Source organism: Pecten maximus, chromosome 18 (genome assembly GCF_902652985.1).
Source record: "Pecten maximus chromosome 18, xPecMax1.1, whole genome shotgun sequence".
Taxonomy (NCBI): domain Eukaryota; kingdom Metazoa; phylum Mollusca; class Bivalvia; order Pectinida; family Pectinidae; genus Pecten; species Pecten maximus.
The window spans coordinates 15,380,522-15,406,279 of record NC_047032.1 but is presented as its reverse complement, the minus strand read 5'-3'; the positions used below and the strand labels follow the sequence as shown (position 1 = coordinate 15,406,279).

At 36.5% G+C, this 25,758-nt stretch overlaps 1 protein-coding gene and 1 long non-coding RNA gene across 2 annotated transcripts; both read right to left on the bottom strand.

Moving 5' to 3' along the window:
- Positions 1–6,377: 6,377 nt before the first annotated feature.
- On the bottom strand, positions 6,378–15,584 carry LOC117316675 (protocadherin-like wing polarity protein stan). Its single transcript, XM_033871381.1, has 8 exons — positions 15,293–15,584; positions 13,367–13,555; positions 12,702–12,898; positions 10,012–10,370; positions 9,576–9,734; positions 8,795–9,029; positions 8,201–8,241; positions 6,378–7,465 (listed from the first exon to the last, which is right to left on the bottom strand). The coding sequence occupies exons 1-5, from the start codon at positions 15,423–15,425 to the stop codon at positions 9,650–9,652; spliced, it is 963 nt and encodes a 320-aa protein (XP_033727272.1). The 5' UTR covers positions 15,426–15,584; the 3' UTR covers positions 6,378–7,465; positions 8,201–8,241; positions 8,795–9,029; positions 9,576–9,649.
- Positions 15,585–15,845: 261 nt separating this feature from the next.
- LOC117316676 lies at positions 15,846–18,655 on the bottom strand. Its single transcript, XR_004529966.1, has 4 exons — positions 18,540–18,655; positions 17,856–18,024; positions 16,662–16,823; positions 15,846–15,987 (listed from the first exon to the last, which is right to left on the bottom strand). It is a non-coding gene; the product is annotated as an uncharacterized LOC117316676 (long non-coding RNA).
- Between the last annotated feature and the right edge of the window lie 7,103 nt (positions 18,656–25,758).

Genomic DNA, 25,758 nt, shown 5'->3' with positions numbered 1-25,758 from the left:
TGATATGGTTGATGTGTGAAGATCAGCATTAACGTGATATGGTTGATGTGTGAAGATCAGCATTAACGTGATATGGTTGGTGTGTGAAGATCAGCATTAACGCAATATGGTTGGTGTGTGAAGATCAGCATTAACGTGATATGGTTGATGTGTGAAGATCAGCATTAACGCAATATGGTTGGTGTGTGAAGATCAGCATTAACGCAATGTGGTTGGTGCGTGAAGATCAGCATTAACGCAATATGGTTGGTGTGTGAAGATCAGCATTAACGTGATACGGTTGATGCGTGAAGATCAACATTAACGTGGTATGGTTGGTGTATGAAGATCAGCATTAACGTGATATGGTTGGTGTATGAAGATCAGCATTAACGTGATATGGTTGGTGTATGAAGATCAGCATTAACGTGATATGGTTGGTGTATGAAGATCAACATTAACGTGATAAGGTTGGTGTATGAAGATCAGTATTAACGTGATATGGTTGGTGTATGAAGATCAACATTAACGTGATATGGTTGGTGAATGAAGATCAGTATTAACGTGATAAGGTTGGTGTATGAAGATCAGCATTAACGTGATAAGGTTGGTGTATGAAGATCAGCATTAACGTGATATGGTTGGTGTATGAAGATCAACATTAACGTGATATGGTTGGTGTATGAAGATCAATATTAACGTGATATGGTTGGTGTATGAAGATCAGCATTAACGTGATATGGTTGGTGTATGAAGATCAGCATTAACGTGATATGGTTGGTGTATGAAGATCAACATTAACGTGATAAGGTTGGTGTATGAAGATCAGTATTAACGTGATATGGTTGGTGTATGAAGATCAACATTAACGTGATATGGTTGGTGAATGAAGATCAGTATTAACGTGATAAGGTTGGTGTGTGAAGATCAGTATTAACGTGATAAGGTTGGTGTATGAAGATCAGTATTAACGTGATATGGTTGATGAATGAAGATCAGCATTAACGTGATATGGTTGGTGTATGAAGATCAACATTAACGTGATATGGTTGGTGTGTGAAGATCAGTATTAACGTGATAAGGTTGGTGTATGAAGATCAGCATTAACGTGATATGGTTGGTGTATGAAGATCAGCATTAACGTGATATGGTTGGTGTATGAAGATCAACATTAACGTGATATGGTTGGTGTATGAAGATCAGTATTAACGTGATATGGTTGGTGTGTGAAGATCAGCATTAACGTGATATGGTTGGTGTGTGAAGATCAGCATTAACGTGATATGGTTGGTGTATGAAGATCAGTATTAACGTGATATGGTTGGTGTATGAAGATCAGTATTAACGTGATATGGTTGGTGTGTGAAGATCAGCATTAACGTGATATGGTTGGTGTATGAAGATCAACATTAACGTGATATGGTTGGTGTATGAAGATCATCATTAACGCGATAAGGTTGGTGTGTGAAGATCAGCATTAACGCGATAATGTTGATGCGTGAAGATCAGCATAAACGCGATAAGGTTGATGCGTGAAGATCAGCATAAACGCGATACGGTTTGTGTGTGAAGATCAGCATTAACGCGATAAGGTTGATGCGTGAAGATCAGCATAAACGCGATACGGTTGGTGTGTGAAGATCAACATTAACGCGATAAGGTTGATGCGTGAAGATCAGCATTAACGCGATAATGTTGGTGTTTGAAGATCAGCATTAACGCGATAATGTTGGTGTGTGAAGATCAGCATTAACGCGATAAGGTTGATGCGTGAAGATCAACATTAACGCGATATGATTGGTGCGTGAAGATCAGAATTAACGCGATAATGTTGGTGTGTGAAGATCAGCATTAACGCGATATGATTGGTGTGTGAAGATCAGCATTAACGCGATATGGTCTGTGTGTGAAGATCAACATTAAAGCGATAAGGTTGATGTGTGAAGATCAGTATTAACGCGATATGGTTGGTGTGTGAAGATCAGAATTAACGCGATAATGTTGGTGTCTGAAGATCAACATTAACGCGATACGGTTGGTGTATGAAGATCAACATTAACGCAATATGGTTGGTGTATGAAGATCAACATTAACGTGATGAGGTTGATGTGTGAAGATCGGTATTAACGCGATATGGTTGGTGCGTGAAAATCGGTATTAACGCGATATGGTTGGTGTGTGAAGATCAGCATTAACGCGATACGGTTGGTGCGTGAAGATCAGCATTAACGTAATATGGTTGATGTGTGAAGATCAACATTAACGCGATAAGGTTGATGTGTGAAAATCAGCATTAACGCGATATGGTTGGTGTGTGAAGATCAGCATTAACGCGATACGGTTGGTGCGTGAAGATCAACATTAACGTGATACGGTTGATGCGTGAAGATCAGCATTAACGTGATAAGGTTGGTGTGTGAAGATCAGCATTAACGTGATACGGTTGATGTGTGAAGATCAACATTAACGTGATATGGTTGGTGTATGAAGATCAACATTAACGCGATACGGTTGATGCGTGAAGATCAGCATTAACGCGATACGGTTGATGCGTGAAGATCAGCATTAACGTGATACGGTTGGTGCGTGAAGATCGGCATTAACGCGATACGGTTGATGCGTGAAGATCAGCATTAACGCGATAAGGTTGGTGTGTGAAGATCAGCATTAACGCGATACGGTTGATGCGTGAAGATCAACATTATAACGCGATACGGTTGATGTGTGAAGATCAACTTTAACGTGATACGGTTGATGTGTGAAGATCAACATTAACGTGATACGGTTGATGTGTGAAGATCAGCATTAACGCAATAAGGTTGGTGTGTGAGAATCAACTTTAACGTGATACGGTTGCTGTGTGAGAATCAACTTTAACGTACATGTATCGCCAGAATTTGTCGGCGCTCTAGTGTCTTAATTCCTCGAGGGAATGTGATCAAATTTGACACAATTATAAAAAGACAATAATATCTCGGATATATTGAAGTTGTTTTATCAATGTCAAGGTCACCGTTTTATTCTTAGAAACGTTTTATCAGCCCTTTAACGGATTTTTTCCTCCAATAGCTTCATATTCCCGGAATTCTTTTCATCAAATTTCTCATAATAACAAAGGTCCATAATATCTCGAAGTTCATTTTCGGTCTTATTGGGTCAAGGTCATCATGATTATTTATCGAAAATCATTGTCGATCCTTTAGCAGCGTCATTCCTTAGGGATTTTGCTAGAACTTCAAGCCAAAATATCTCCGAGCTATAGGTCAGGATGTCATGGTCATCATAACTGATTTTAGAAGTTCCATTTTCTTATAAGTTCCCTGTAATACATCTTCTGATACAATCCTACCTATATCTGTATAATACAATCCTAGCTATATCTGTATAATACAATCCTACCTATATCTGTATGATACAATCCTAGCTATATCTGTATGATACAATCCTAGCTATATATGTATGATACAATCCTACCTATATCTGTATGATACAATCCAAGCTATATATGTATAATACAACCCTAGCTATATCTGTATGATAAAATCCTAGCTATATCTGTATGATACAATCCTACCTATATCTGTATGATACAATCCTAGCTATATCTGTATAATACAATCCTAGCTATATCTGTATGATACAATCCAAGCTATATATGTATAATACAACCCTAGCTCTATCTGTATGATACAATCCTAGCTATATCTGTATGATACAATCCTACCTATATCTGTATGATACAACCCTAGCTATATCTGTATGATACAATCCTAGCTATATCTGTATAATACAACCCTAGCTATATCTGTATGATACAATCCTAGCTATATATTTATGATACAATTCTAGCTATATATGTATATTTACATTCCTAATGTGGTTTGCTGATATGAACATACCAAGTGAAAACAACAAACATATGACCATGAATACACCATGAAAACCGTATGAAAACATTGTCTCTCGTGCAAATCACCTGATTAATCGGGTCATATTAATACGCCATCGACCGTAAGACAGGAAGAGTAGCTTCCCTTGGATCGATAACGTTGGTACGAGATAAGTGTTAAAAATAGCTGATTTGAATTGAATGATTGTATTTAATATTATTTTTACTTTAATACTTCTTTCTTTTTGTTTTATACAAAATTAAACAAAAAAGACCGGAAAATGCGGAACGACATTAAAACAATGGCGTGGTGCATAGGCGGGATCTCCCGGCTGTTCTAATAATTTGGCGTTTCGTCGTATACATGACAATTTTTTCTTTTTAATAAAATTTCTCGTTTTCTCGATATAAATTTTTTAAATCAAGGTTATGTGAATATATGAATTGAATAGATTTTTTAAATTTTCATTGCGGCTATGAATACCAGTAGCTAGCTACATATCCTCCGAGGCGCGCTTCTGTAAGAATCCGCTACGCGGATTCATACAGTTTGCAAACAAAATTTGTTTCATACCCCGATGAAACTAAAAAATAATTGACATCAACGCTTATAATTAATTTTTGAAAATGATTTTCTAATTTAAAACATGTTTTATGTACAATTTTACTGGTTTTAAATGGGATTCTTTTTCTCAAATCAATACGCAACGTCAATTGTCGTATTGTGACGTCACATTTTTCGCGCCATTCTCGAAATTTCTTTCATAGAAGAATGAAAAGAATTTTTCGACCAATCACATTTGAGTATTTACCATGAAAACAAAGAAAAATTAATTATAAGTATATGAAAATGCAATAAAAAGAAAATTGAATGGGTTCCCGATAAATATAACATATATTTCACTCGTATGACAGAATATTTCGATATTTTTCACTTGTGCTTCGCACTCGTGGAAATATCGATATTCTATCATACTCGTGAAATATGTTATATTAGACGGGAAACCATTAAATATCCTCTATATATATCCGTGCGAATCATGTTGGACACACACAAATGTGGGTAGCCATTCATAGTCGTTTATAAAAAAGAATCCCCGTACGTATAATATTGTAGCCACACAACCGTAGGTATTTATTCATAAAAACATATCTCCGTGCGAATCATATTTTACTCACAAAACTGTGGGTAGCTATTCATAAATAAATCACCGTGCGTATCATCGTATACCCACACAAACGTGTGTTGTCATTTTGGCATATAGTTGGAGCGTTAGCCCATGTGAGGAAGGCTTTGGGTTATGTCCCCTGGCCGAGACATACCAGTTTATATAAAAATGATAATAACTACTCCTCCTTAATGCTCAGCATTCTTGGAGTAGCACAACTGGTTCGTCTGTCAGTATAATGTGACCGGGTTGGGTACCTTGCCAGTGTCTTCGGCAGTATGCTTCAGTGAGGTAGCACTATAAAGTCAGCATGAAATCCGAACTATCACAAGTTGACAAACACAAACACACCACAGACTCCCAAAATACACACACCCATATACACCTACAACACAAAAGCACACCCTCACAAATAAATGACCATAGCTGTTGATAGGACGTTAAACAATTCAAAACATAACCAAAATCAAATCAAAACCATCTATTGCCAAACTTGCCAAAGTATTATTGTATATTTTGAAATATTAGAGACATGTGCAGCCCATTTTTCAGAAACGCATATCAGTTTTATCATAGATAACATAAATAATGATTTCAAACATTTTCATTTTAATGACATGAATGCCGTACTAATGAAAAGCAACAATGCATAGACTTTTTTATTTTTAAGTAAAACAAAGAAACATCCTTATTTAAACACATAATCTAATTGCACAAAACAAATTTAACAATAGCAAACAATAGCAAACAAAATTCACAAAATGAAACAAATAAGAATAATGTAATAAAATCCAGTGTTATATTCTGTGACTATGTTTGAGTCTACAATTCATACCGTGATAATCACACCTGGAAACCATATAATTCATATGTTTTTTTTTTTGTTTTTTTTTTAATTGCTATCAAGACTTTTCAATTTCTGAATACATATTTAATAAAAGACTGAGATTTACGTGATGCTGAAAATGCTCCATTAATTAAAAAGTATCAAAAAGACATTTTATACAATATTGTTACACAAATAATAAAAAGAATTGAACAGACTTTGTTTTTTTTTTTCGTATTATTTCAATGCACTTTTTTGTTTGCCAATCTACACGTGACAAATGAATTTTGAAAAAATAGGCTGTTCTATTTGTCGAACTCCAGTGAGGAAATCGCTGAATATTCGCATTTTTATGCTAACTCAATTTCAATTTTCAGAAATAACAAAACGAATATGTCGAGAATGTAAATATAAGCATTAAACTGTCCTTTTTTTGGTGTCTATGGTCGATATAGATGCCAGAGCTTTGCAAACAAACGTCATATTGTGCTTCTAGCGCACAATATGACGTTTTTTTGCAAAGCTCTGGCATCTATATCGACCATAGACACCAAAAAAGAGAGTTTAATCCTTAAATATATTATACTATTTGATACTTAAATTTTTCTTCTTTATGCACCTACAACATTTCGGACTGAAACTACTAAACTTATCTTCTGAAACTTGATACACTTTTGTGAAGGGAATATTTTGTCAAAAGTTACCTCCCCTTGTATATTATGTTAGAATTGATAGAAGTCCGCGTTCTCCATGTTTTTTTTTGTTTTTTTTTTAAACTTGCTTAGTTTAAATTTCTAGTATTGATAATACTGTTCAGTACATGATGATATAATAAGAAATGTCAAAATCTGGATGGCTAGATGCAAACGTCACATATTTCTATAAATTTCACAATCAACATCATAAAATCATTTGATCCTGATTATACCGTCACGATACTTATATATACTTATCCTTTGTATTTACATTGTATATTAAAAGTGATACTGTTTTACACACAAAATCAAAATAATAAGTTCTGCTTATCCTGATGTATGAGCAAACACAACCTCTATAAACAAGGCAAATGTCATATAAAGCATTAATAAAAATAATCTATATTATCATATTTACAACATATTTCTCAGTTTGGTTCTAATTGATATTTAGTTTATTCCAAAATATTATCTCCAAAACCAGATAATCCAATCGAACGTCAGAATCTTGCGCTGAGGTATCAATCGTGCATGTAGTTTTGTTGTAACGATTTGAATAGCATTATGATGACGTTCACACCTTAACTTTTAGAACCAGTATGATTCTAAATACCTTTAAAAGCCATGTCTGGTAATTAATATGACGTGATTTGTGTTACTATTTGATATCAAGCGGATGTCCACTCGTTAGACTAAGTACTTATGTGCATATTCTTGTAGTAAATGACAAATTAAAACAATAACACAGTCCCAGATGTTGGGTTGTGGTCGATAGTAGTTGTTCCTCAGGTTTCAATATGGATTGGTTTTCAATGCAGATTCCGGTCTTTAGAGTTTGTGTGAATTTAGTGGGTCTAGTTAGACGAGGCAAACGTCACGCCCCTCTTTAGATCCTGCTGACCGGAAGCTATAAAATATACAGATATATGTATTTCAACGAAGGGTCTCGTAAATAATGCCTTACCGGTTTATCAATGAAATGATTTCTTTTTTCTCTTCTTCTTTACTTTATTAAGTTTATAGTACGAACATGGTTTACAATCATCATACATCTGTACATACATTTTTACTGTACATGCATACATGTTGTACTGGTCAGTACTGGTCAGCCCCGTCCCGGGCGAAAGAAGCCCGGGACAGAGAATAGATGTTATTCCTCTGCCTCCAAAGGTAGTCTGACGAGTTAACAGATATAAGGTGTTCCTTATATAGATAGGAACAGGCCAGTTGTTTACAATTCTTAACCTTTAAACTACATGTATTACATGAAAACTATTACATGGTCTCATAGGAAATAGCTGGCCAACGGATTAAAGGTACATAGGAAGGTCAATAGATAACTACATAAGTAAATCAATCAATATACGTTTGCTAGGAAATACAATGGTCACACTACAAGCGAATGCGTTAGCTTATCAATGAGATATAATGCATAAGAAACGCTACCCATCAAGAAATACAATAAAAACATATTGCTATCAAATCCAAATGCTACAGACGTTATTCTGTGTACGACGTTAATATTTTGAACACTTACCGATTCCCCTTTCCAAACTTCACCATCAATATCATTAACAGAGTGAATGTTTCACCCATTTATTATTAAGCAGCAAAATCATGAAATCAATGACAAAGTATTTACCGAAATGTTTGTTTTTCTTCTTTGGTTTTCTTTTGATGATCCTGTAAGGAGGTGTACATAAATTACATGCATATACATATGTATCATTTCCTGGAAATTATTTTCAGGTGTTATAAACAATGCTCTACACAGACCAAAATATAGTAACACAATTATATGTGCTTGTATTAGAATTATCAAGAGAAGACAAAAATATACAATTAAAGTTTAAAACATGTATACTACAATTTCCATAAAACGTTTGCTTCTTAAGCTAACATTTTATTATATTTTCAAGCCGTTAAGCCATGTTTTTAATTCATGTGAGATTCCTAAAACGTGTTATACAATTTAGTATCTGGCAAGTTTAAAAGACAACGTAGCAGCGGTAAATCAATATTATATATAGCAATTGGTATGTGTTGCTTGTGAAAAAACACAATTTTCAAGTATCAAAACCTTGACATCTAAGATCTGATGAAGTTACAGAACCACAATTACACAAATAAATATCATTAAAACCGGATCTATTGAATATAAATATATGTAATGCCATGGGCGAGTGAATAATAATGCAAGGTGAACCTAACTGTCTTTACAAATATAAAATCTTACCTCTTTTTCTTTTCCCTACATACTGACTTAAAATCTTCACAGGTGAGATTTCTCAGGAATCCTCTCGTGTAGATCAAGTAAGCAAACACAACAGCTACAGTGAATGCAGTCAGGCAAAACATGGTGAACCATGGTATGTTCGGAGGGTACTCGAAAAATGTTATATATCTTTCTGTTGTAGTTGTCGATGGTACAGTAGTTGTTGTGTATACTACGACAACAACATTTGCTGTATCTATAAAACAACACAAATAATGATATTCATAATCGAGTTAATCAGAACAAATCAGGATAAAAACACAAACAAGAAAGCCGATATTCAGACGAGAAAGTCTTTCTTACTCTAAATCGAGTTCACGCGTATAAAAAACAAACATGAAAGCCGATATTCAAACGAAACCTTAATTCTCACTCTAAATCGAGTTCACGAGTGCAAAAAAAAAACAAACAAGAAAGCTGACCTTCTAACGAAACCGTCTTTCTTATTTTAAATCTAATTCCCTAGGGCATAACGACAAACAGGAAAGCCGATTTTCAAACGAAATTGTAATTCTAACTCTAATTCGAGTTCACGAGGGCAAACAAAATCAAACAATATTCAAACGAAACCGTCATTCTAACTCTAGATCGAGTTTATGAGTGCAAAAAACAAACAAGAAAGCTGACCTTCTAACGAAACCGTCTTTCTTACTTTAAATTGAATTCGCTATGGCATAACGAACTGTGTTTCGAAATCTACAGTGTTTCGAATTAACAAAATAACCCTTAATCCTGGTATTACCTGTTAGACCACCATAGTCTGTTACAGTTGCAGTAAAAGGGAAGTATGCCCCATTTCCGAATGATGAAAGGAGCTTATTGAGGTATAAATCTCCTGTGCCGCTCACTCCAAAGTAAGTGTCGTTGAGTGTTGAAGTGTCCAGTGAGTAGGTTAATGCTCCTAAAATATATTGATGCTCAAATCAACAATACCAAAATCTCGCCCTTTACCTTTACAATCTTAAAATACCTTCGCAATACCCTTTATTATTAATTCAATATGTCACAGTTCCGATAGTAAAACTGAAAGCATTTTAATAATCACTTGTAAAAATGTTCAAATCTTTTGACTGAAACTGACTTTCTAAATGCTAGCTATATTGTGAACACTTTTGTCAGCAAGAATTGCATCTTTTAGTAATATATATTTTGTCAGTTTTTCCTATACACAGACTTACCGTAGATTCCCTAAGTCCCCATCAGTTGCCGCTATATTCCCAATAATCCCGCCAACGTTACCGTATATGGTCGTATAAATGGTATAGTCCGATTGGGAGAATGCTGGAGTATGGTCGTTGACGTCATTTATTGTGACTATCAATTGAGTCGTATCAGTGAGCTCGCCATCCGATACCGTGGCAGTACAGGTCAATACTGACGCCGTACCAGAAATGTCAAGGTCGTAGGTCCCACTCAAGGTCACAGCGCCTGTATTAGAATCCATGGTGATAGCAGTGCAGTCGACAGTGTAGGAATATGTATCGCCAGTATCAGGATCCGTTACAGTAAACCCAGGGTTACCAAAGCTCTCCCCAGCCTGCAATACAAGTATACAAAACGTTTTTGTCAGTATGAAAGTGACAGGACTTCTGAATGCAATAGAATTTTAAGACTTCAGCTTCAAAGCAGAACTTCCACGGGATCTTATTTTATTTGATTAATTTTACACGACATTCCGTCGGACATTACATATATAACATAGAATCACACACGATCCAGAAAGTCTTGCCTCGAGCCCTTACTAGGCCTTGAACTGCGCCAGATCGTATCGCCAGAAATGAATGCGACTTTCTCCACTATGCGAGATCGACATCCCTTTAATGGATTTTTCGATGACTTTCAGTCATTAAAAGTCCGATACCAAAAATTATCATGATGACAAATCGTCTATTAACTAAATGCTTGAATCGCAATGTAAAATGTATAAATATCTGTGTTCATAGGTGCGAATAGTTCAAAGCTATATCTCTTTTTTATTTATTTATGATTTTAATCTTGAACTCAGGATCAAAAATTCTATTTAGCTGTACAATCTAACCATGAAGTATCCCTGTTCTAAATAGGCAAAATCAACCAAATTTACGCATGGATAAAAAATCTGTGACAACGTGACAAATCATATCAAGACACAACCCCATAGAGGTAGATAGTTGACTGATCTCACAAAAAATGAAATAAGTTTCAGAGGGATTCATATGAAGAGCCACTCACTCACAATATAGAATGCTCATTCGTTCAGATTCGCAAAACATCCATAAATATAAGAGAAGCTAAATGGAGAGAAAATGTGGTTAATCTACTATATATTATAAACACTTTATTAACGACAAGACATTTACATGTTTAACTCAAGGTTCAACAATATGCCTTGCGTATATGCTGTGTTTTGAATCAATTGATATAAGGGTATACTAGCGGCAAAAGGAAACGCAACTTTATTTCCGATAGTTATTATTCTTTGATGATGTGTTCATGGTGTGGATTTCTCGATTATATCATCATTGCTGAATACATTTTGATGATTTTTGTTGTCCTTTTACAAACGGTGTTTGTGCAAATACCGTTAAGACAAGGGTACCCTACGCCGTTTCCTGATCCGAATCAGTAGCGTGTGTCCCCACCACTGGCATCAGTCACTGCTCTTGCTCTTTCTAAAATTGTGCCATTATGGTGTTTATTGCCCTTTGAGAAATAAGGGCCGGCGTGAGCTACGCTATTTGGGACGTTGACGCGCTTCCAAACCCTGCTGTCTTCCTCGTTCCACAAATGCTCGATTGGGTACATATATGGACTGTATGGTGGTCAATCAAGAACTGGAAAGTTGTTTTGAGCCAAAACGTCACGACAAACCCTAGCAACATGGGGCCTGGCGTTGTCCTGCTGCAACGTAAGGTTGCGTAAGAAAAAACGTGTGGTCTCAAGACCTGATTCCGATATCTGCTGTAAGATTACAATCGATTACCACAACAGGTATTTTCACGCCTCGAGATATCCCTGTCGTTACCATAACAGACATCCCCCAAAATGTGTCGCTCTCCGCTACGCAAGCGTCAGAATATCACTCACCACGACGTCCATCTGACCTGTATACCATAAAGCGAGACTCGTCAGTGAACAAAACGCGTCTCCCATGGGCCAAACGAAACGATTAGGTACTGCGTAAAAGTTGGACCATGATAGGGACGGCCTGGCCATAAATGAAACTCCCGCAACCGATTTGAAGCGTTCGTGGACACCATCGCCGACTATCAGTGCCGAAACCTTGACGTGCTGTCTCCGTCTGCAATCGATTACGGAGGTGCGAGAGATGTATGTATCTTGATGTCGCGACGAAATGCGCGGGCATCCGCTCCTGGGACTGGGGACCCAGTCATCCTGTGATTCTGGGACACCCAAGTAAACGGGATATTGTTGTTTCATATACACCATATTGCTGGGCTACATGACGTTGCGAATGCCCCTGCATTATCAGAGCAATGGCCCTACTCCTATCGATTTCACTCAAACGCAATATTCTGCTGTGCAAAAGCTTCGAAAAGAAGTGCTGTGCAACTGATCTGAATTGTTCAAATGTTCGATTTTTAATGATTTACCAGCAAATATGTTGCAAGAGTACCCTTGATGCACGCTATTTTGAAAAATATCTGCTGAATTTTAACTGAAGAAGATTTACACAGTGCACGGAACTAGCTCAGTGTGAAATTTAATTGAATTTAGACCACGTGTCTAAAAGTTCCATTTGGAAAATCGAACTTGCGTTTCATTTTTGCGCTAATATATATAACACAGATACACAATTGACGAAGTATGATCATTTTTGTCTGTCGCAATTTGACTGTATTGTTAAGTTCTAGAATTTTCTCCTTACATTCCCTTCATTTCCGGTGACGTAATAGATTGTAGTTCCGAAAGCTGGAGCCTCGTTTATGTCAATCACATCGATGGTGAATGTGGCGTAGGTATCAGTCGCCGCGCCGTCTGTAACGCTGATGTCCGCGGTAAAACTCTTACTGGTCAAACTCTCATAGTCTACTACGGTAGCTGAAGAGGTGGACAATAGCCCAGCTAGAAAGGAAAACAAACGATTTAGGCAAATAGTAGTCTATCAATACCTGTACAATATCCCAGCTGGAAGGTTAAAAGATGAAGGCAGATAATAGAATATGATACTTGGACAATTACCCAGCTAGACAGGAAAAAGCAAACGATGTAGGCAGATAGCAGATTGTAGCTATTTACAACTTTCAATACAATTCCAGATCAAAATGTTTTTGTTTTTGTTTTTTATGAAAATATGAAAGTGCAATAAGCAACATATTTCGTTGTTGTTATTGGTGAGGACGATTACCGTACTGGAGTACATCTTACTTTGTCAAGTATCTTCATGTATCTCTTATATTTGTTCGAATTTTGCCTTGGTTTGATCGATTTTGAATTAGGTTAGAGCTACGGTGACAGTTCTCGTTAATATGTCGGTATTCTCTGTTATTTTTGTGGCTATGATTAGCAATTCAAGTGTGTTTCGAAACTTACTAGATGTATCAAACGAGAAGACAGTAGCTCCTTCGGTAGCAGGTGTGTAGGTGATGCTATAGGTTAGCGTATCCGAGTCCGGATCTGCAGCATTTATCTGATAAATAGAGGCGCTTTTTGCACTGTTCTCCATTAATGACAGGCTAAACGTCAGAGGTGTGTTCCGTATAACAGGTGGTGAGTTTATGCCTAGATTACATAAACATTTTTTGTTATTTATATATTCTATTTACTTGAACGATAATATAACAAACAATGATTGAAATAAAGTAACACCCGATACGCAAACGATTAAAAACATTAAAAGGATACATATGATATCACAAATGTACAAGAGGGCCTGTATCGCTCACCTGGTTGGATTTGACAAAATGTCAAAATAATGTTCATGTTAAATTTGTTAATTTATATATTTGTTGATTTCAAATAATGCTATATATGTTTATTGGGTTGGGATCTCAACGGTTTCAAAAATATAACCAAGAAACCAAGACCCTAGGAGCAGGGAAAGACCTCAGGGCCTATTTCCACATCATGTTTGTGTTTATCTCTTTATGCCTAACAATACTATATATGGTTATAGGGTGGGGTTTTCAATATTTTCAAAGATATATCAAAGAAACAAAGTCCCTAGGGGTGAAAGAATACCCCAGAGCCTATTTTGACATCATGAGTATGTTTATCTCTTGATGTCAAGCAATGCTATATATGGTTATGGGGTTCGGATCTCAAGGGTTTAAACTAGTAGCAATTTAAAGGATTTAGCTCAATATCCGCTATTTGGCCCTGCCCCTCCCGCCCCCACAGAGCCTTACCCTTCGTTTACACAACATTAGATCACATTTGCCGCATAGTGCTCCAGACCGAATTCAATCAAAATCCATTCATGCGTTCAGGACTTGTAGCGGATTCAAGGATTTACCTCAAGTTCCCCTATAGGGTCACACTCCCTCCGGCCCGAGGGGAGCCACACCCTCCGTTTATACGTTTGTTCTCCTTTGCCCAACAATGCTCCAGACCAAATTTCCTCAAAATCCATGCAGACATTCAAGACTTGTAGGATTTAAAGGATTAACCTCAATTTATCCTCCTGGGTCCCGACCCTCCGGCCCCAGGGGAGCCAAACCTCCGTTTACACAACATTAGATCACATATGCCCAATAATGCTCCAGACCAAATTTCATCAAAATCTATTTAAGCGTTCAGGACGGGAAGGGATTTAAAGGATTAACCTCAATTTTCCCTACTAGGCCCCGCCCCTCCAGCCCCAGTGGAGCCAAACCCTCCTTTTATACAACGTTTGATCCCCTTTGCCCAATATTGCTCCAGACCAAATTTCATCAAAATCATTTCAAGCGTCCATGACTAGTGTGATTTAAGGATTAATCTTAATTTCCCCTACTGGGTCCCGCTCCTCCGGGCCCATGGGGCTACAACCTTTGTTTATACAATGGTTGATCCCCTTTAACCAATAATACTCCAGACTGAATTTCATCAGAATCCATTCAAGCGTTCAAGACTAGTAGGGATTAAAAGGATTAATCTCAATTTCCCCTACTGTGCCTCACCTCTCCGGCCCCAGGGGAGCCACACCCTCCGTTTATACAACGTTTCATCCCTTTTGCCCAATTATACTCCGCACCAAATTTCCTTAAGGTGATCAGGGTTCGATTCCCCGAACACCAAAATTTTCAACGGTTACTCCGATCCACTCTCGCTTAAAACCTCTGTCGCCCCCTCGCATCTTTTCTAACAAAAGAGATTAATATAAGGCAATGTTAATTGCATAAAATTACTGAAGTTAAGATAATTTCAAGTTCTAAGAACCTTTTAAATGAGAGAGAAACTAATAATGATGCTCATTACTTTCGATTAAAAGTAGTTGTATACATAATATGCATCCATGTACATTTGTTACCGACTTACCAGTAACTATGACAGTCACGGTCCTCGGTCCCACAGTGTTTGTTCCGTCAGTGATTGTGACGTATATGTCATATCCAGGTATGGTTAGTGCCGAGATATCTGCATTCGTCTGTATTTCACCACCTAAAACCATTATGAATATATCATCAGTTTATCAACATAATAATGATAAAATATTTAGAAGGAGGTATGAAATTGCAACTTTTGGTGATGTATAAAAATACAGCCTTTTCTCGTTTTCAAACGATCATTAATACGCTTCCTTGGAGATTAATATTACCTTAAACAAAGTCTAGTTACCAATTCTTGAAGTTCCGAAAGTTTTTTAAACACGGAAATGATCTTCACCGCCATGCAAGATACATTATAAAAAATGTTCTCCTACATATACCTGCTTGATTTTTAATGGATTTCTGTTAGACGTATTTAAATTAAGGAGGTTCTTTGCTGTACTGTTTTGCTTTTAATGACTTTAGAAAACATCAAATGATATTAAAACAAATCTTTCTGTTAAATATATGTTTGTAGATAACAAAGGAATAGTGATCACGTGCCGGCGGTTATTGTAAACGGACAGGTTCCTGTCGAGCACGTGACGCCGTTGAACGTGATGGTATCTACAACGTCAACATCGGTGGCTGTTACAGCAAACACACTGGTACCGGTTGCTATGGTACTGGCAATCGTTGTTTTATCTGTCATTACCAAACATACAACGGATTAAAAACAGAATCATAACTGATGAGATCTAAAAGATCAACATTTAATCTTAGTGTGGGGATCTCATTTAAAAATACATTTCCCTGATAGTTAAAGTTATATTATGTATTTGTAAGGGGAATCTTAATTGAAATACACGTGGAATAATAAGAGCATGTGTCCCAGAAGGGAAAACGTCTCTTGCTTCATGGATGACACCCGCCATGCAAATTTAAGTCTAATCCGGGTTGTGTCCCATCCTTAAAATGAGAACTAGGGTGATGGCAATTGCACTACTAGCCATATTAACAGTAGTCTGGCCACAAAGAAATGAAATATTTCTCAATGAGAACATGATATCCACCAAAAAACTTCACATGATCTCTCGAAACCTTTTGTTGTTATTTTCCCGTTAGTAGTAAATATATATCACGGAGCTAATGGACACAAATCCTTAAACAGTGAATCAACTGGAATATTAAATACCGTAGATGGTAAAGCAGGTAGGTCTCTTTCTAGGAATGTAAAATTAACAATGATGAAATTGAAACCATTACACTCATGATACAACTTTGTTGAAGAATGTCCTTATTGCTAAACATTATAAGTAAAGATCAGGGAAAGCAACTGTTGTTGGAGAATGTGTAGTGTTATTGATTAAATTGGTAACCTGGCAGGTTTGTGAATATCGGTGGAGTGTTGGCTGTAACGTAGACATACAAAGTTCCGCTGTCTGAGGCTCCATAGGAATCTGTACATGTGGCGTCAAATTGATACTTCTTTGTCGTTACATAATCGAACCCGGGATTTAAAATGGAGTATATTCCGTACGCTAAAATAAAAAAAAATGCATATATCAGTTTACTGCGCCGAGAAAGAACCGAACTCATTGGAGATAGTATGTTGGTTTTTCAACTACTGATGTGTGTCGTTACCCTACAAATCCACATAATGTTTTTAGAAAAAAAAAGTAATGTAACTTCACCTAAGTGTTAGTTAAAGAACATTTTAAATCGGGCGAAAGTGACAGGGAATATTTACTGAGGTTTGTCAACTACTGATAAGAGTATCAAAGAGCTCCTGTTGTTTTATCCCGATCTGAGTGTATAGATTTTTATTTTAATGTGTCTTAATCTTTTTGACCCCTGACTACATTCCGCATGAAGTACTTTCGGCTATGAAACACTGCAAGCGTACATTGATTTAGCGGTACTCTCATATTAGCGTTTTTTTCGGCGCTTGAAGCTCATTTCGTTAATTTTTAATGTTGTCACGTACACGTTCTATATACTATTTCTGAAGCAAATAATGTTGAATTTGTTTCATAGTTGCGCTAATCTGCTAAAACTGATAATGCACTGAAATTTGAGTGCAACCAAATCAGTACATATTTATTATAGGCAACGTTAGAATTGCTTCGGATATAGGACGCCTTCCCTTCAAACTAGGCTGCAGTTTTATATCACATTTTGGCAGCATATCATATGTTTTTGTTATTCATTTTTTGCCGAAACGCTCAAGTTTGAATATAGTCAACCGGATTGATTTAATTTTTATTGAAATTAATTTTTTAATGAGAACTGTTAGTTTAATGCCTTATCAGTAACTTAATGATAAAATAAATCAACAATGTATCAAATGATCAAATTAGAATAAGTAATTTAAGGATAGCTAGTTATTTCACTTGGCATTTATTTACAATGAAACCGGTGTTTGTAAGAGATTACTTTTTACTTGTATTAAACAAAAATAACACCTTTTGTAGACGATAAAACTTTAAATTACGGTAAAAACCTCATATTCTTTAGACGGATTTCATTGTGCAAAATTAGCACAGTTCTGTGCGTAAACATGTGAGGCTCACTTGTTCCTGTGACAATAGCGGTGGAGAATTTCGGGGCGGCAGCCAAGTTGCAGCTGGCGATACTGTCGGTCGGAGAGGCGTCCGAAGTGGCCAAGGTATGGAGAAGGGTCTGGGTGGTGATATCTTGACTCACCACGGCGTAACTCGGAAGGCTGGTGAGATAGATGGGCTGTCAATAACAATATTTAACTAAATTTCGTTTCCTCGAACTCGAAAACCCTGCTTAATTAGAAGCTAAATTCAGTTCAGACGGTAAAAAGTTTTATTCATGATCTAAGCGACGAGGTTTAACAACATACATGCCGTACATTTACGATGTATGCAAGAGATATAAAAAAAAATAGGCTGTGGCTGGAAAAGGGGACATCTAAAAAGGTTTTATGTAAGGAAGACAGGCATAAAGAATGTATGTAGAAATTTTCAACAAATGCGTATGGAAATATGTACATGTTGAGTATTTCAATGTTAATGTCAGAATACCGGAACTTACGAATTACTCATGTATGTACCTGAACATACCAAATCATGCATTGTTTTTTTAGACTATTGAAAATTTAAAAAGTCATCATTAACATTTCAGACTAATGGAACCTGTCGAATTACACATGGGCATTCTTGCATTTACCGAATCACAAGGCGATTTCCCAGAGCTAACCGAATTCCCACTGACCTACCGGAACTTACCGAATTCGTAACTGTTATGGTAAGAGTACCGGTGCCTGTTTTACCACATGGGTCCTGTACTTGGAACGTTAGAGGGTAGGAACCAGCAGTAATCGTATCAATAAGTGTTGTCACCCGAACTGAAAACAGAATAAAGCATAAAAATATACCAGGAAGCAAAGAATGAAATAATTGGATACATAACCAACGTCCTGGATCACCTTGCAGGCGCATATCTGAAAACCGCATGGTAAAGCAAAACAAGTAAAAAAAAAAAAGTGCCACGGTTATTCACAGCGAATGATGGGAGAGACAGAGTGGAATCTCTATGGCAGTGTCTGATGGCCTAGACACGCTTGTTTCGAGGATGAAGGGGGAAGAAGCCTAAAAATGGAGGAGGGGAGCAAAGGTCGTACGTACACAGAGAATCACGTCAGAAATAAATGTCCAAACACTGTCTAATGGAAGGAGATCGTCGATAATGCAGACTCGCATCGGGCGACCGGCTTAAGAACAGCAAAACTTCCTTCTTACAATTGTTTCCAAATGTATAATCATTTATCGTGATCGGAGCGACAGAAGTTCTTAAGTATGTAGACCTTTCAAGTTCAGTACAAATACGACAATATGGACTATAAATGCTCAAATATTTAAATGTTATTTAACTTTAACACGCTAACGCATTCCGGAATTTTCATCTACCACGAAAAGAAGGAAGATATAGCCTTCTCAACGATGGCAAGACTGATAGGATCAACTGATTTTACAAAACACGCGAGATTTATAAAACAGGAACTTGAATAAAGAAATAGATATATGTTGGAAAGATCTGGTAAATATTGAAACATATGTCGTATGTCTTGATAAAGGAGTAGATTGCCTCGAAAATTCCACAATTTGCTTGTCTGTGCTGTCGCGGATGTGACTCTCCGCATGACATCAGACATGATTAGGAAGCTTCCATTTTGTAACTAAGTAATTATTTTTTCAAAACACTAACGTTTGCTGCAGTCAATGTTGATACTGATAAGGAATCAATGATCTAATATATATATATCTTAATCACGAATATTTCAAATATAACGATTTATAAAATGTATTTTTCCTTCATGTCATTTTGGAATCAATCGTTTTCCATAAATAGAATGTTTGAAATACTTACATATTCATATACCTATCACGTTCTAGGCTACCTGTAATGGAACACCTTTTACATACCGAATGTAAATTGATCTCTGAAAGGAAGCACTCTCAGTAGAATTAAATGACAAGTCTCAATATTCAAGCAACTTGAGAAAAGCTGATGTTGCTTTCAATCTGTGTCTCAATACTGCACAGTGATATAGCATTGTCTTATCATTATATCATACTGCGAGATATTAGTGCAAAATTATCACTTAGGCAATCCAGAAAAATGGAAGTTACTTGAAAGTGTCACAGGGAACAAAAAATGAACGAAAATACGCGGAACCCATCTTTTATATAACTTCGGCAAAACATGACTGAAAACTATTTAACTTTCATTTTCAGCACCTTTTGCTGTCAAAAATAGGATTGGACATTAGAAATAGACTAGTTCGGGAGAGTTGAGAATAGGATGGAAAAACTAGGAAGGGTAAAAAATAAATATATGTTTACGTGTATTTGCATCAAACGCAAAATCAGTGGAAGCTGACGTCATGCTTGCTGTTATGGTATCGCCGTCAGCATCATATACATCCAAGGTAAACACAAGAAATCCCGTTGGTGAGGTGTCGCTGATCGAGGTTGTCTTCGCCAAGTTTCTTATTGTTGGTGCAGTATCTGTAACAATCAATCACTTGTTTAAAGATGCTACATGTCCGATAAAGAGCAATTATAATCGATTAAAACGGGAAAATGCTGCATGTATAGGCTTTAAATTCTCTCTTGGTCCGGTTCTATATTTTGTATAGTATTTATGTCATTTAAGTTGTTACTTATAAGGCCGATGCTATTATTTTTCTTGGTGTAAGATGAGATAAATTTCTTTATTTTACCAGTGAAATATCGAAAATTATTCATTCTATCAATGTGATGTTTTTCACTAGTGTCCCGGTATATTTTGTCGGTCAGTAAATATGAGCCGATCGTCATGAAAATACACATATGTGATCTTTGCGCCACTGTTGGATAATTTGCAAAGAGCAAAATCACTTTGCTTTTCATGCTAGTTTACTCGATAGCTAGATGATTTGGAGCGGGAAGAACTACGATGAAAAAATGCCACAATTCTCTATTAATATTTTGTACATTTTTTCAAAGAGGCTATTTTTTTATGAATCAAGTCATACAACCTTCCATTCATTGATAGATTATGATAAATATTAGATTATGGAAGAATGAATAAAATCCCATTACATCGACAAAACTAGGACAGATATAACGAAAAAGCGAAGAACATTAAACATTACGTGGAGCTCATGACAAGATTTAATGAAGAAGAGAATAGACTGCAGCAAAACACAAGGTTCACCGATGAGAAAGGATATTAAGTGCTGCTAATGAGAATAAAAAGATAAAAACAAGGTGTTTCGAAAAGGTAAACATCTTCACACAAGACAATTGCTTTTACCGAGAGAAAAAATGTGACGTCAATTTGGTGAAAACTGAGGACAACCTGAACCATCGAGAGAACCTATATACCATCAATATTAATGGTTGGAGGTTGGAATGCAAATGATTTATGTTCCAAAAGTTTGTCACTGAAGATATTATAGAGAAATTCAAATCACGGACTTTACAGTATCTTCTTTATTAGACTTTGCCTCGATCATTCCTTAAAACAGAACCACAACTGGGGTCCGCTTAAAACTAAACTGTACAATTGCACCCATCGTTAAAGCCACATACTCCCAAAAAAACTAAAATTCTAGTTGCACACATGTATCAATTGCAATCCAAGATGCTTGACCGCGGAAGTCCTTGAGTCTATTCCCTTTTCTTCTCTCGTTAAGTTGCAATGAATTTTTTCCTTTCCTAAGGAAATACTCTGGTTTTGCCGATTTTATCCCTTTCAAGATTCTTTTGGCAGATTCTGTCTGTATTAGGCAGGCTCAGGCATTCGGCGTTTCGCAATTTTGTTAACCCGCCCGATGCATTATGGGACTATTTCGCATAGAAACTTGGTCTGTCGGAAACTGTAAAGTGCTCAAAATGTAAACATATTTCTTTTTGAGTATGTGGCTTTAATTTTTTTTCTATATAGCATATCCATGATTCCTCAACAAATGTTTCTTAAATGTACCGGCTGGATCAATCAATTTTGGCTTGTTGCCAATTTCGTTATTTCTGTTATAGATGTTGAAATTAGACAGACAATTTTAATACACCGTGTTTGGTGATGATATCGTCATCAGTGGACATGCTCTCATCGGGAATGTGACATAAGCTGGATTCGACATAGATTAGCATGCTGGATGCCTTCTAAGAAGTAAGGGACTTTAATCATTCTTAAACACCTGGTAATGCTATCCTTTTCATTTCCAAGTTGTCAATCTAAATTTAGTCATATTTTGCCCCCGCTGTGTCGATTTTTCTTAATGTTGTTGCTCCCTTTTTGTTTTCTGCACTTTCTGAATAGAAATCACGAATAAAAAAAATACATCCTACCTACTTAGTGTAGTAGAAAGAAAAAACCTACCGGAATAATAATAAAGTGATAAACACAAACAGGGTTATCGCCCTCTACTACTCTTCATTCAATCTGTGACATCCGTCAGGTGTCACCCATGTAATCTTATCTTACGGACCAGAAGCCATTTGTCAACAATACACAGGAATAATAGATATATTCCCTCATTGTCCAACCAACTCTCTTAAACATAATAATAAGCATCAGTCATGGAAACCAAATTAAAAACTTTCAAACAAAAAGCAGGGGGAAATCTGGCTCAACCCCGTAATCAAATCACGGGGTAATGTTTACTTAGAAAATGTCCGATCTGTCTAACATTAAAAGAAATGTCTTATTAAACCCCAGCTTGATAAGGAAAGTGGTGATACAAGCATATAATTTTATGTGCATCCTTTCGTGGCTCGGTGATAAAATTGTATACAAGATATTTCATTATCCGTTTGATAGATTTAGTTTATATTCACACCGCAAAATCACAACACCTTATTCTACACATCATTCTACACTTGATCAGATTTTGGTGGCAATCGGTAAAGTTTAAAGTCAATGTATACGTGATATGTGACATATGTAGTTGTTAACCTCAGGGACAAAAGTCTACAAGCAGTGCTTCCAACTAAGCAACTTCAAAGGAGATACCTAGCAAAATCTTAGGCAGCATTCGTGAATTATGTTGATAGACTTTGGTATAATCTCAAGTAGGATTGGACCTAAGCCTGAAGCTTCGATAACTACACTTTTTCACCTTCATCAGACAAATGGCCTGTGAGGCTTGAATATACACTAAGGTATCAAATATACGATGGCTGATATCAGCCGTCACGTTACTCGCATTTATGTTATGCGAGTAACCTTACATAGTAAAAATCACATGACGGGTTACTCTTATGTGATGCGAGTAACCTGACATAGTAAAAATCACATGACGGGTTACTCTTATGAGATGCGAGTAACCTGACATAGTAAAAATCACATGACGGGTTACTCTCATGAGATGCCAGTAACCTGGCATAATAAAAATCACATGACGGGTTACTCTCATGTGATACGGGTAATTGTTCGTAACATTAAAGTAGGTGACAAAAACACTTGCAAAACCCATTAACATTCCAGGGTTAACACGTGTTTCACATCAACATAGCAAGTTAAAACCTTATCTTTGATTATTTGTGTTGCATACAAAAACTCTCGTCCAATGTCACTCAAAAGTATAATATTTGGCCTCAAATTTGGTCAATTAGGCAATTTCTCTTATTTCCTCAATTATTTTTGGTCAATAAAGCCATTTCCCTCAATTTACATTTTCGGGCAGGCGCGTAGCTAGACGTACGCCAGTACGCCCGGGCTTCCACATAATTTTGCCGAGAAACCATTTTTTTAAAGCTGTTTTCAAGAATTCATTCTTTCAATAGTTTCATTAATAAACACAATCTTACGACAGTTTCCCGTTTAACCCACACGAACCTTGGATTACATCACAGTCTACATGTATTATTAGGACCTATCCTAATATAGTGTCTACTAAGTATGGAACATTACAAAATTTCTTGCAACATAAAATATCAAAATTTTCTATTGTATATCTCAGACTCTCGGGGGAGACCCCCGTACTACTTCTTACTCTTTGCAAAAGAAAGATTTCTAGCCTTTCCTCGCCCTTTCCTTTTAGCCCTTAGTTAGAACCTCGCCACTCGCTCGGAAGGTCGATACGACCTAAAGTCTTCCATCGGACCTTCGGTTCGACCGGGCTCCACATTCATTTAGGTCTAGCTTCGCCCCTGTCGGGTAATTGTTCTACCACATAAATATAGCAATCTACAGGGGGAAAACAAAAAGAAATTCTGTTGCAATTAGTCTGTGGTCAAAACATGAAACTGTGGTTTAATCAGGGGGGAAAAACGAAAATGCGGAGATATTCGACAGTCGCCATGATATCCTCTTTTGAAAGGTCTAGTAAAACTATACTCTGGAATGTTAATGGGTTTTGTAAATGTACATTCATCTCTTTCGTGACCGGGTACAGTTTCTCGCATCAAATGCCAGTAACCTGTCAAGTGATTTTTACTATGTCAGGTTACTCGCATCACATGAGAGTAACATGTCAAGTGATTTTAGCCTATGTCAGGTTACTCGCATCACATAAATGCGAGTAACGTGACGGCTGATATCGGCCATCGTACAAATAAACAAAGTGTAATAAAACATACTTTTTGTGGGGGGGGGGGGGGGTGGATGTGTGTGTGTGTGTGTGTGTGTGTGTGCGCGCGCGCACTATAATTCTTTTGCACACTGACATGGTAAACTGTGTACCAGTCGTTGCGGCTACTACACTGCATGCAAACACTTGTTAACTTGTGAAAATATGCTTTCACTTTAACAAAATTTCTATTTAAAAAAGAAAAACAAAAAAACAAAAGAAAGCATAATGTTGCAAAAATGTTGCATTTTTAGTATTTTCAGATTATCAATAATCGTATCGACTATAAAGGAATTATGATTTCATTTTACAATATACAATATACAAATGTAACAAGCATATTTACTGAATTTTGAAATATTGTCTGCAAAGACTGTAAGAACTTATATGTTGCAGTGTGATACCAAAATTCTTAACAGTTTTGAGAACTGGTTGATAACATTTTAAATATATTGGAAATAATACTCACTTGGTTGTATCTTAGCATGGAATCCAAATCGCTTTCCAGATTGCGTGGCATCACCAGACCAATCATGAGTGTCCCCTACTACCAAGGCCCCCACAGCAGTAGACGTTCGATAGTTCAGATTCCCTCCATTGCCTCTATAGCTTACCACAGATGCGTCAGGAGAATACCTTTTTACAACATAGAAATGACTCGATTTAAAAGATTATCAGTAACGTATACCGAGTTTATATTATAGACAATAAAAGTAAATGAAATACACACAATTACCTGCTATTACCGATATTTAACCCATAACTACGCTTGTGTCACAACTGACATGGCAGGTGATAAAATTCGTAACAGTGAACATTGTTTTGTTTACACACCACAGGGTATAACCACTTTCAAAGCCTCCGATTGGTCATTTCTGACCTCCAACAATTCTGATTGGTTAACCTATGTCCTTTGACCGCGGACTTCTTTTACTACGCTCGATTTTTGTTGTCGTCTGTCAATCTAAACATCGACCTGACACGTTTTGTGGATTTAGCGGAAGTCAACTTTGGTATGATTCCATGAGTGAGAGTATTGTCCTCATGGAAAGGTATATAAATATAAATTTTAAAAATAATGAGTGTCATACTTACATTTCAGAAAATACTATATTTTGCAAACCTATTTCCATATACATAAGTGGTTCATCTAAAATAGATGAAAAAAACTCTTCATTGTTACGAACTATATTTTCCATAGTGACTCGGCTTGCAAAATCTAGTAAATACGTTGGGAGAATTTTAACCCGGTATATGTGTAGGCAAAGGAGTTATTGGATAAACATGTTTCCAAACGTGCGACGGTTGTTTATCATGTTAATCTTAATCTCGTTAGTTAATTTTCTTTAGAAAAGGCACTAGCTAAAGCTCGTGTCTTTTATAAATTT

Excerpts from the sequence above, each read along its gene's own strand:
- LOC117316675 (XM_033871381.1), bottom strand. The coding sequence starts at position 15,425 with ATGGTTTTAGGTGGTGAAATACAGACGAATGCAGATATCTCGGCACTA. Across the intron at positions 10,371-12,701 it reads TCACCGGAAATGAAGGGAAT|GCTGGGGAGAGCTTTGGTAA; the intron begins GTAAGGAGAAAA and ends CTTGTATTGCAG. Across the intron at positions 9,735-10,011 it reads GGGGACTTAGGGAATCTACG|GAGCATTAACCTACTCACTG; the intron begins GTAAGTCTGTGT and ends AATATATTTTAG.